Source organism: Poecilia latipinna, unplaced genomic scaffold (assembly GCF_001443285.1).
Source record: "Poecilia latipinna isolate Pla-1442-1.1 unplaced genomic scaffold, P_latipinna-1.0 Scaffold823, whole genome shotgun sequence".
Taxonomy (NCBI): domain Eukaryota; kingdom Metazoa; phylum Chordata; class Actinopteri; order Cyprinodontiformes; family Poeciliidae; genus Poecilia; species Poecilia latipinna.
In genome coordinates, this window is record NW_015113439.1 from 1 (window position 1) to 12,033 (window position 12,033).

At 39.5% G+C, this 12,033-nt stretch overlaps 2 protein-coding genes and 2 non-coding genes across 4 annotated transcripts in view; 1 reads left to right on the forward strand and 3 right to left on the reverse strand.

The window, feature by feature from the left end:
- Positions 1-1,829: 1,829 nt before the first annotated feature.
- trnal-caa (transfer RNA leucine (anticodon CAA)) lies at positions 1,830-1,939 on the reverse strand. Its single transcript has 2 exons — positions 1,902-1,939; positions 1,830-1,875 (listed from the first exon to the last, which is right to left on the reverse strand). It is a non-coding gene; the product is annotated as a tRNA-Leu (tRNA).
- Positions 1,940-2,851: 912 nt separating this feature from the next.
- On the reverse strand, positions 2,852-2,961 carry trnal-caa (transfer RNA leucine (anticodon CAA)). Its single transcript has 2 exons — positions 2,924-2,961; positions 2,852-2,897 (listed from the first exon to the last, which is right to left on the reverse strand). It is a non-coding gene; the product is annotated as a tRNA-Leu (tRNA).
- Positions 2,962-3,174: 213 nt separating this feature from the next.
- On the forward strand, positions 3,175-9,131 carry dhrs12 (dehydrogenase/reductase (SDR family) member 12). The gene is made up of 10 exons (XM_015047374.1): positions 3,175-3,363; positions 5,057-5,190; positions 5,567-5,649; positions 6,188-6,280; positions 6,370-6,451; positions 6,600-6,661; positions 6,764-6,868; positions 7,493-7,583; positions 7,751-7,888; positions 8,664-9,131. The coding sequence occupies exons 1-10, from the start codon at positions 3,308-3,310 to the stop codon at positions 8,774-8,776; spliced, it is 957 nt and encodes a 318-aa protein (XP_014902860.1). The 5' UTR covers positions 3,175-3,307; the 3' UTR covers positions 8,777-9,131.
- A 261-nt stretch (positions 9,132-9,392) lies between these two features.
- Positions 9,393-12,033, reverse strand: part of wdfy2 (WD repeat and FYVE domain containing 2) — a 30,453-nt gene continuing 27,812 nt past the window's right edge. The window contains exon 12 of the mRNA XM_015047373.1: positions 9,393-12,006. Coding sequence (XP_014902859.1) covers positions 11,977-12,006 — 30 coding nt within the window. The 3' untranslated portion in view covers positions 9,393-11,976. The remainder of the gene's footprint in view (positions 12,007-12,033) is intronic.

A 12,033-nucleotide genomic window follows, 5' to 3' on the forward strand; every position in this document is an offset into this window, starting at 1 on the left:
TATATATATACACATAAAGTAAATTAAAACCTGCCAAACTACATTTAACTTATTCTGTATCCTTAAATTTTTACTTTAAAATAACATTTAGCAATACAATTGAGATCTAAAACAATAATCATTTTAATAACTAATATTACTACTCTCCCCTTAAGTATGTGCCTTCCTATCGGCGCTAATAGAAGGCTGCCATCTAGCGGATGTTTGGGGGTATTTACAGCAATTTTCAGTAGACAAATAGCAGGATCCACATTTATTAATCCTCCACACTGACCAGTGAAATCATAAGCAAACCAACTTAAGGATCGTTGGTTGATAAACCACTCCATACAGCCGTGATGGCAGTAATCTGATAAATTAAAGAACTAACCTCGAAACATTTACTTCGGCCCTGCTGTTGACTTTACACATTTAGCGACGCATTCTCTCCTTAAACCAGCAGAGGGGGCTGTTGACTCTCAGTTAGATTATGTGAATATTGAGATGGGACAGTAAAAATAATTAACATGGCCTTCAGTAATTGCTGATGCATTATCATTACTTGGAAGGAATCTTGATTATACCATTAGTTATTTCATTAGGCATTCTAATTTTACATATATATTGCATGATCTATATCATTTGTGAAATTATTATTATTTGTCAGTCCAATTTGACTTTGCAAAATTACTGTTTATGATACAACTTTATACATGTCAGGAATAAAACCTCCAGTGGTTGGTTGCGTTGTAATCCACTAGGGATAGAATCAGGAAAGAGAAACTCTGTAATGTTTGTTTGCAACAATACTGACTCCTAGTGGCTGATTGGAGACACACTAGGGTTTCTGGTCTGCTACTCCTAATTCTAATACGTGTCTATTTGAAAATGTATCAATAATTTGGGAAAATTGAAAAGATAAATGTTGCTTTCTAGAACTAATAAAGTTTGTTAAAAATTGACTTTGGTTTCCTTCTTCCTGTAGAGTTTAAGAGAAATATAGTTAAGGTTTTGGCAAAAATAAATGATTTAGAAGACTAAGAATATCGGGCCCCATATGGGGGAAAGGGGGCAGACTTATGGGTCCCATATGGGTTTGTCCGCGGTTTCCACGTTGGCCCCACATGGGTTTGCCCATGTAGGGCCACAGCTACGTGGGCCCTAAATGGGCCCTAAATGGGCAAACCCATGTGGGGCCACCGTGGAACCCGCGGACAAACCCATATGGGACCCATCTGGTCTGCCCTCCTTTTCCCCATATGGGCCCCACGTAAGCATGCTGGCAGGGTAATGGTTTGCTATCTGTGAAGTTGGGGGAATTAGATCTCTAAGAGCCTTATTTATATCAGTTATTGCAAAATAGGTTCTGTGAAATTGTGATACTTAAGGTAAAGTTTGATCATTCATTTAATTATTTTTTAAATAAATACATTTTAACTGGTGTTTTAGCAACATCTATGTCCCTCCTTGCTTTTTATACAAACCCAATACTGCAAACTATTTGTATAAGTTAGTAAATTTAACACACAGAGGACAACTCAACTTGGTTTTATCTTAATGATATTTTTTTTCTACCAGTTTATTCATACATTTACTGTACCTTTATATCATGACAGATATTGCTGTGACATTTTTGTAGTTTTTTTTTTTTTTATGCAATGCTTATTATCGTTTGGCTGTATTTGAATTAGATAATATTTGAAAATGCCTGTTGTGTAAAAGAATGTATCTTTTTATGTTGTTCTCTTTTACCTACGCTAACCCTAAGAACGGTTTGGTTTAATTGCGACAATCTGAAACACGTATCAAAGCATAAGTTAAGTCTTTGTCGTGACCAAAAAAAAAATTGCTGTCAGAAGTGGGATTCGAACCCACGCCTCCAATCGGAGACCAGAAGTCCCGCTTCACAGGAAGGATTTCACCTTGAGTCTGGCGCCTTAGACCGCTCGGCCATCCTGACAACTCCGCCTCCTATATCTGTAGAGTGCAAATTACCTCTCTTATCGCCAGCATTTGTGAAACGTCTGTGTTTATATTCTATATATAATCCGAAGTAACTATGTATTATGTGGTTCCATCCGGGGACCTCACGTAAACTTATTTAGAACTTCCTTCAGTATTTTTGCCTGTTCAGCGAAGCGGTGAGAGTGAAAGCTGCATATCGCAGCAGTCAGCGGCGAGAGGCATTAGTGAAGCGCCATAGTGTTTTTCCGTACACCTCGTATTAGATCGTCAATATTGAAATTACACACACAAAAAACGACTGAATCAACTTATTTTTAAAATTTTCTTCTTTTATTAAGCATAACATTTGTTTTCTAAAACATTTAGTTATCCAACACTTAGTTTTGATTAATATCTAATAACTCTTTCCCATGATTTGTAAAGACTTTGACAAAGTTGACCTTTTGCGCTTTCAGCTGGTTTTAAAATTATTCATCAGCTGGAACCATCAGCTGATGAATAATTTATTCAGTTCTCCCAGTATCCTACAGGGCAGGAGGAGGTCCTCAGAGCTCCATATTAGAACCCATGTTTTTGCATTGCATGTAATTGTCTTTGTGAAAATGTATCAAATGCCAAATTACATTTTTTTGCAGATCAGTTATCTGTTGTCCTTCCCTATCCTTTTCTTGTCCACCTTTGATGCTCTGTCATTTTTAGGAATCCGACTATTTTACTAAAACTTAGTAACATAACAATAAAACCACCTAGCTAATGATGATAATTGTTAAAGCACATTTGATGATTAAGTAATGATTTAATGTAAAATATTTTCACAAAAAAAATAACCTTTCCAAATACGAGTCACATCACTTGAGTGTTAAATTTTAAATTAAATAGACTATTTTTCTTAATTGAGAAAAGGTATTGTCAGAAGTGGGATTCGAACCCACGCCTCCATTCAGAGACCAGAATACCCGATTCACAGGAAGGTTTTACCCTTGAGTCTGGCGCCTTAGACCACTCGGCCATCCTGACAACTCTACGGATTCCGCCGAAACTGCATGATTAAGTACTAGAGAGCGGTGTGGCGTGATGTAAGTCGTTGAGGTTTTTTTAGTCCTTATTTTTCTGGATATATTTCTAGAAACACTAAATTATTTCATTTTACAGGGAAATTCTGGAGTCATAAAACCGAAAGATCCACTAGGTGTGCTATAGAAATATATTACAAAACGTACTTCCGGTTGAGAAACACGTGACTCCCACCCAACCTACGTTTTAGTCATTCTTACGAAACAAACAGTTAATAAATACGCCCTCCTATGGATAACTCTCTTCAGTCTATTCGGCCAATTCAACCAGCTGCTGCCTAAATGAGAACATGTCTATTTACAGGAATGCCGTCTGGTTCGTGAAAGGTCTGCAGGAGTACACAAAGTAAGTGCAGTGCGCTTTACATTAGCTAGTGAACACTAGTTTTGTCGTTTTTAAGGTTTGCGTAACATTTACCACTCGGTTCCTGTGTAATTTCAACAAACTTTAAACATTTTCCAAGTTTAAACAACGTGTTACTGTTAGCGATGATTGATTCAGTGGCCATCCAGTTACTCAAGATCTTATATGACGAAGGGGCGCGGCTGTTACAAATTCAATTATAGCATAAGGTTAAAAGTTTATTGTTTTCATAAATAGCTATGCTTATGCTCAGGCAGCAATGAGCAAAACATAGAACGGCAAAAAAGAAGAAAAACATAATTTGATTTTGTTTTACCTCTGAATATTACCTGCATGAATGTACACAGATAAAATGCAGACATATTAGGAGTTACTGTGAGGGAACTGTAGTAAATTATCGTCATAAAAAGTCTCCCTTATAAGTTGGTGGGTGAAAAAACATGAAATGATGAAGGGGAAAATTTATTAGCGCCCTTTAACTTTCATTGTTGGCAGCAGTAGGAAAACTCAGCTCAAAAGACAATTTACCCAGGAAAAAAAATATTGCCCATTCACCATTTTTTTTTAAATTCCACAATCTTTGTAAAGTAACTAGAATACTGAAAAAAAGTTTTTATTTTTGAAATATGATGTGTCCACTACAGTGGACATCGGAACCCCATACATTTGAAATTGAACCTTGATGGCAACCAGTTTGTCCCAAAGAAATATCCAAACATAAGAATGAATTTCACATTGACAAAACTGAGCACTGTTGCCTAGCAAGAAGGTTCTGGGTTCGATTCCTGGCCCCGGTCTTTCTGCATGGAGTTTGTATGTTCTCCCTGTGCATGGTGGGTTCTCTCCGGGTACTCCAGCTTCCTCTCACAGTCCAAAAACATGACTGTCAGGTTAATTGGCCTCTCCAAATTCTCCCTAGGTGTGTGTGCATGGTTGTTTGTCCTGTCTGTCTCTGTGTTGCCCTGCGACAGACTAGTGACCTGTCCAGGTGACCCCGCCTCTCACCCGGAACGTTAGCTGGAGAGGCACCAGCACCTCCTGACCCCAATAGGGACAAGGGTGTACAGAAGATGGATGGATGGATGGATGGATGGATGGATGGATGGATGGATGGATGGATGGATGGATGGATGGATGGATGGATGGATGGATGGATGCAGAAAAAAACAGAAAATAATTACAAATGTCCACTACAGAGGACAATTTTTCAACTTTTAAATACTACGATAAAGTACAGTCAAAATAATTCATAGAATGTTTTAATATGCTGCTAAGAGACTTATTTAGAATCTGCCAACAAAATGTTAAACCAAAATTTGCAAAATAAAACTTTTTATGCACTTACTTTGTCTCTCCCCATAAAATGTGCTTGTACTGATGAACGTCATTTTTATGAATTAGATAAAGGTACGTACAAAAGTCCCACCCCTTCACACATGGTATCATTGAAAAGCCTTAAGTGTCCTCTCTAGATACCAAAAGGAATTAATTCAGTAGCATGCAGGGGGTGGGAGATATTCAAGGTTAGAAATGTCCTCTACAGAGGACAAAAATGAACTACTGGTAGTCAGGAGGATAACACAGAAAACAATTGAGATGCTCCTGTGCCTCACATGACTTTTTTCTAGGTATGAACATTGCTGACTGTGGTATTCTCTGATTATTTTTTTAACAGGAGCGGCTATGAAGCTGCAGCGAAGCATTTCTCTCCGGCCGACCTGGATGTAAACCTGAGCGACAGGTGCTTTATGGTCACAGGCGCCAACAGCGGGATAGGGAAAGCTACAGCACAGGAAATTGCCAAAAGAGGTGAGCGTTTTATCGGGTTTGTCTTCCCACCCCCCCTCTCTGTGGATGCTCCACAACGAAGTGCAAATCGATTTTAAAAAACAAAACAGTTTGGTGTGGAAATTACTACTGTAAAAATGAGACTTGAATGCAGCGACTGCTGTGCTGTACACCCAGTGTGACGTCACCTCTGTTCCCCAGGCTGGAAGCAAATCATTTGAAAGTTCCTGTTTATAGTTATCAAGGGAAACAAATTGCAGCAACACACATCTCTTACTTATATGCATAAGTTACAATTTTATTTTGTTAAATAAGTAAATTTTGCATAAAAGTCTTTGTTATAATCGAGGCCTTGTCCGAAGTAATGTACTAATGAGGATTTGAATTGATCCTGCAGGGGGAACTGTTCACATGGTTTGTCGAAACAAGGAAAGGGCAGAGACGGCCAAAGGAGAGATTGTGGCACAGAGTAAAAATGAGGTAATTTTAGTGTCTTTTTCTCGACTGTGAACACGACATCGTTAGAAAAAAAAAGGCCCAGATGCAAGCCAGTCCACACCTTTCTGTTAATTTGTAACTTCGAAATGTTTTTTCCATCAGAGCACCTCTGGACCCAGCTGTATGGGGCCCATATGCATTCAGTGACCTGCTCTTTGGCTCTATAAAATCCTGTCACCCAATAGGAGAAAAGGCCGTCGCCGGCAACAGTAAAGAAGCTTGGGTGGAAATATGTTGAGCAGAAAATCTTTTATTGATACAGAGAGAAATGTGGGAAAAATACTTAACTGTGCCCCCTATCGGGTGACAGATCTGGGAACTGATTTTACACAGAAGTTATTCCAGCTCAGTCAGTTGTAAAGTGACAAAATGCAAAAAAGAAGAAAAATATTACTAATCAAACAATGAATTTCTGACCCTTTAAGAATGGAATTGTTGCAGAAATAAGTCGCACATAATATCATTATATCTGAGGGAAGTGAAGACATAAAAAAAACAATTGCTTCCCTTGTCTTTGAAGAACGTCCACGTCCACATCGTGGACATGTCGAGCGCCAGGCAGGTGTGGGAGTTTGCGCAGAGCTTCTCTCAAAACAACAAGCTGCACGTGCTGGTAGGTGTTTGCGGATCTATGTGACCTTCTGCTCTGCGAGTCGCTCCCGCCGTTTTGTCATCGCTTTCTTCTTACGGTCTTTGTCTTAGATCAATAACGCGGGCTGCATGGTCAACCAGAGGGAGCTGACGGAGGAGGGCTTGGAAAAGAACTTTGCCACAAACACGCTTGGTGAGTAAACGAAGCACTTCTTCCTTTTGAGTAAGTCCTTGAAGTCACAGAACAAAGGAAGGTGTTAGAACATGTGTAAATGCTTCAACAGTATGTTGTTACAACTGTTAAAAGCAACCTTTCCCTTTCTTTTCATCTTTACTTCCAGGTACCTACATCCTCACCACTGCACTGATTCCCACACTGAAGAAGGTGGAAGACCCGAGAGTGGTGGGTTCAGTTCTGATAAGACAAATGCGTCATTCGCCAAACGATTGGGCCGGATCAGAAAGGGCGGCGTTTTGAAACGACGGCTGCTGTGTCTCTCCTCAGATCACCGTGTCATCGGGCGGTATGCTCACTCAGAAGCTCAACGTGGACGACCTCCAGTTTGAGAAGGGCACGTTCGACGGCACCATGGCGTACGCTCAGAATAAGGTAAGAATGTCCGCACTGATTTCTACAGAAGTAACCCAAGGTGTACTTAAAAAGTCTGAAATTTGTGCATCCAAACTCCAGGCCTCAAAATGTCTTTAAAACAAAAAGTTTTTAATTTGGCCTTTTTTGGTCATGACATTTTTGTTGTGACAGGACTCTTTAGTCTTGTATGTTTGTTTTTGAGTTTATTATTCTCGCCTGACTGTTCTGTCTGGCTAAAAGTTGACAACAAGCATTCTTTGATTCCAGGCTGTTGAGGCTACGGCTAACTAGCTGCTGATATACCCTTGCTAGGTTGCAAGCTAGCTTTTCTGCCTCTATTATGGTTACAAGCATATTTATCATCATCTGGCTGGACGACTTTTGTTCCCGCCACTACTTCTGTTGCCAACCCATACAAGACTAAGGAGCATTCTGCTCAAAAAAATATATACATTAAGCTTCATACTGCAGGTTTTTTGCTACCCTAATACAGCAGGATCCCCAAACCATCCCCTATCCATTTAGTTTTTGGTCTTAAATTTTATTCCAGGTGGCATTAAAAAGGTCTTAAAACCTCTTTGATTGGACTTGCTGATACCCTGAAGCCACACTCACACGTTGGTACTTCTTACTGTGTTTCAGAGACAACAGGTGATCCTCACAGAGAGGTGGGCTTCTCAGCACAAAGAGATCCACTTCTCCTCGATGCACCCCGGCTGGGCCGACACGCCGGGTAAAGCGCCACCACTACGTCTTTATCGCCACTCAAATCCTTTAGACTGCTTCGTGTTTAGCTTGTAGAGGAATTTCACAGATAGATTCTTGTCAATCAACAAGAAAACAAACATTTTCCACAGTCGGCTTGTGACAGAGGCTTTGGTTTTGTGTTTCCTCGTGTAGCCGTGCAGTCCTCCATGCCGTCGTTTCACGCCAAGATGCAGTCCAAGCTGAGGACGGAGGCCATGGGGGCAGATACGGTGGTGTGGCTCGCCGCGTCGCCTGCCGCCGTCAAGCTGCCAAGCGGGCAGTTCTTTCAAGGTGAGAAATTCCTCGTTATTTCCAAATCAGTTGTGGTCGATTCACAAGTGTGAATCCTTGCTTCTGCACATTTGATTGAAATAATCTGTAGAAGGGCGTCCAACCAGCCTTAAATTCAAGGTTTTAAAAGGACTTGAATTCATTTTATAAAATGTACGTTGGCCTTTAATATGTTTACAACAGGTCTTAAATGTTGTTGTGGCGTGACCATTTAATCTCATATACTCCATGTCGTTTATTTTTCTGCCAGGCAAACATTTGAGTTAGACGCAGACGTCTTCATTCTGTGACTTGAGGCGGCTGAGGCTACCGCTAACTTGCTAGCTAGCTTTTCTTGCGTCCATCACGAGAAAATGTAAATTTAACAGACATTCGTCTTTGCCACTACTGGTGCCAACCCGTACGATGTGTACAACGCATTCTGTTCGAAAAAGCTTGGCTCTTCTACTGTATAAAATAAGAAATTTTCTTTTGATAAAAGTCTTAAATTTCATCCAAGTGGCACGAAGGAAAAACATTCTGAAAGCTAGAAGTAGACATGCATTAAAAGTCATGTTTTTAGTCTTGTAAAATATGGCAATGGGAATTTATTTTAGGATTAATTATACTTTTTAGGATTAGCAAAAATTTGAGGTTGAAATAAGGATTTAAATGTGCAGCATTCCTCTTCATCACATTAGTGGGAACCGTCTCTGACGCAGCTCTGTTCATTCTGGTTCTTGTAATCATCTTCCTCACGGTGACACATTCCTGCTACTCTGTGTCTCTTCTTCAGATCGTAAGCCGGTGGCGACCCACCTCCCCCTGGCCTCGTCCCGCTCCTCTCCGCAAGAGGAGGAGAAACTCCTGACAGCGCTGGAGGAGTTTGCCCAAAAGTTCAAACCTTAATATCTGGAAAACTGGCTGCTTTTCAAAATAAAAGCACTCCAATGACACTACCTAACCGTTTACAAAAACCTAATGAGACACGTTTGGCTGAAATAACAAGAGTCAAGCTTTGAAATGCTTTATTGAGGTTTGATCTAAAAATGTTTTTGTGAGGAATTACTTGGTTTTGTTGTAGTTTTTCAAAGCTTTTTCTCTACGAGACGTGAAGGTTTAAATCAAGAGCGCTTAATATGCTGTTAAACATTAACTTAATGAAGCGAATGTGAAAAACTCTGACTTGTGTATGCACACATAATGTTTTTAATGAATTTTGCTAAATGTTTTACTTAATTCAATAAAAGTGATTTGTTTTGTGTGTGTGTATATATATATATATATATATATATATTTTTTTTTTTTTTACCACAGTGAAAGACGGCTTACTTGACAGTTAATGACAAAACTTTCACAAGAACTGGAAAACACACACACCCAAAAAAAACAATAAAATAGCTTCATAGGGATGTTTCCTAGCATATTACTGGAAAGTTAAGTGGAAGAAAAAACTGTGAAACAACAGAAATAACTGCAGCTTTCTATATCGGTTGCCAAATACACAACTTGGACATGACGGCTGAGGGTAAATACCTTTTGTTTTAATCAATCGTCTATACACAGTGTTACATTCACGAAAACTCTGAAATTCAACCATTCCCCACCCCCTCTGTCCTGCAACAAAAAGTCAAAGAACTGGCCTTAAATAAACTTTATCAACTTTGGAATTTAAAAGCAACCAAAACCAAGCAGAAGTTTTAATGTAGCTCAGTTTCTCCTGTGTGGTTAAGTTTGCGAAATAGAAGATCCATTCTGTTAGCTCTGTATATTTTACACCAGTTTGCATCGTTAATAATCACACTTTGTTTAATTTAGCTTGCAGGTGTGCATTAGTTCACAGGAAGTGGTCGAGGAAATGAACTAAAAACACGAGAAATGTTAACGGACCTTGTTTTCAGATCCATAATTGATAATCTTTGGAAGAAGCTCGGAGGGATTCGAGCTGAGCGTCGAGCGGTCGTCACAAAATCACGTAAAACATTTAGGAGAAATCTATGATTTTCTGCCTCGTGATTCCAGTGCATCAACAGTAAAGCCAACATACAAAGCTGGAAAAACAATTTAAACCGTTTTGTAGCAACGTTTTTACGCTCTGGTGCATCTCTGAAGTGCCAAAGCGTCTAGCTGTGTTGATATGTGCTTCTGTACATGTTTCATACATGAAACAAACATTCAGAATAAATAACCTCGATAACGACACACACGATGTTGTTACACAGACAGCATGGTCCGAGTCACCGATCGCTCAGTAGGAGGCTCATCGGTGTCCGCCGTCATCGCCATAACGACTGGAGCTTAAACTGGTTTTAAATCCAGAACCAAACGGGTTCCGTGGAGCTTCCTGTGCATTTCTGAAATGGACGATGCTGCACTCATGCAACACAAACAAACCATCATTCTGGCAGCTGCACTTTAACATCGAATTTTAACATCAGGGGAAAGTGGATCAAATTTGTTGCCTTGGTTTAAGAAGTTGGGCTGGACTTATTCCTGTTTTGTTTTTTGTTTTTTTTACAGAATTACTCAAGCAGAGCTAAACTATGATTAAGCACCATGCGAGAAAATAAAGGTTCCCACAATGCATCAGGCCATCTGGCAGTGATGTCATCTGGTTTGTGACACAAAGCATAATTTTACTTAATTTCACTTCCATTTAAAAAAAAAAAAAGCCTGCTTGAGGAACGATGAGGCGATTCTATTTATTTTGTAGGGAGTGAAGACCTATCGCTACGTTAACTGAGATTACATGATGGCTCTCTGCTCAGGGCGGCATGACAGGGGGGGACGGTGTAAATGTTCAAAAACAAGAAAAAGAAAAGGTTGCGTCCTGTTAATGGGCGCCCTCTGTGTTATGAAACATGTAAGAAAATAATTCTAACGAATTACTCCAAAATTAAAGGGCTTTTCTTTTAAGGAATCTGGACTGCATTTAATCTTCACTACCTCTAAAATAATTAAACTTGAATTGAAATACTCAACACCAAACAGAGATGATTTAAAGAGCGCACAGGATTCAAAAGAACCGCCACCAATTAAAGTAAACATAATTAGCACTGTGTGTAGACTATGACCCGACTGAATGAACTGTTCAGTAGTTAAGAGTCACTGAAACTAGGATAACTGGAAGAAACTGTTCATGCAACAACCATTTTCACCAGATTATTTCACAAAATTAACTCAAAGAGGCTGGATTAAAGGGACCAGCTGGCCTAAAGCTACTTCCTTTATCACTTCCAAACCTGCATCAGCTGATATTTATGGACTCAAAGTCAATTACTGCTCAGAAGAAACCAAAACATTCGTCATCCTCAGAATTTGGTAGGGTTAAAAAAAAAAACATGCTGCTGTAGTTTATTACAGCTACTTTGAGTTATGCTTTGGTTAATGTTTCAGACATGTTGTTGGAGCTCAACTGTCTGAAATATAACATTCAAAGTGTTACAGGAAATGCTGATCGAGGGTAAAAATAATTCAATAAAAAAGCAGGTTGAAAAATCTTTTAGAGCAGACAGTAATTATGAATTTCCAGGTAGCTGTTTATGACCTTCGTGAATACAATATGAACTTTTACTAGTCAAAAAAAAAATAATAATGATGTAACAGGAACAAAACAAATTTAGCCTCTAGAGGGAGTCATAATAATCCAGGCCTGAATTCCTCCTGATGGTAATTTTGTTTAGATAATAACAAAAATAAAAAAAAAATCGTATTGATGTGAAAACTGCGATTACGTCGATGATTTAGAGTCCAAAAAACGAGTCTGATGACTTTTAGCTCCTCCAATCTTCAGTGCGAAGGAAATTTATAAAAAGTACATAAGATATTAAATTTCTTACAAGGTCAAATGCCAGACAGAATCCCAGAGTGCAAGCGCGATCACTCCAGACATCAAGCAAAGACCAACCAGTCTGTGACCTCGTGTTGAGCAAGACGTTGCACCGTCCTCAGGCTGCTCTGGGGCCGGCCGTGTCGCCGCTGTGAGAGAACGCAGCAACCCAGGCTTTGTTGCTAAATATTATCCATGTGACACGGACGCAGCTCCCTCGCTCTCATCGAAGTGCGACTGGTCACAGTTGGCCGAAATGCTGCCCCTTGTCCACGGAAACTCATGACACCACAGGAGTCATGTCCCATATCTGCAAAAAAAAAAAAAAAAAAAAAAA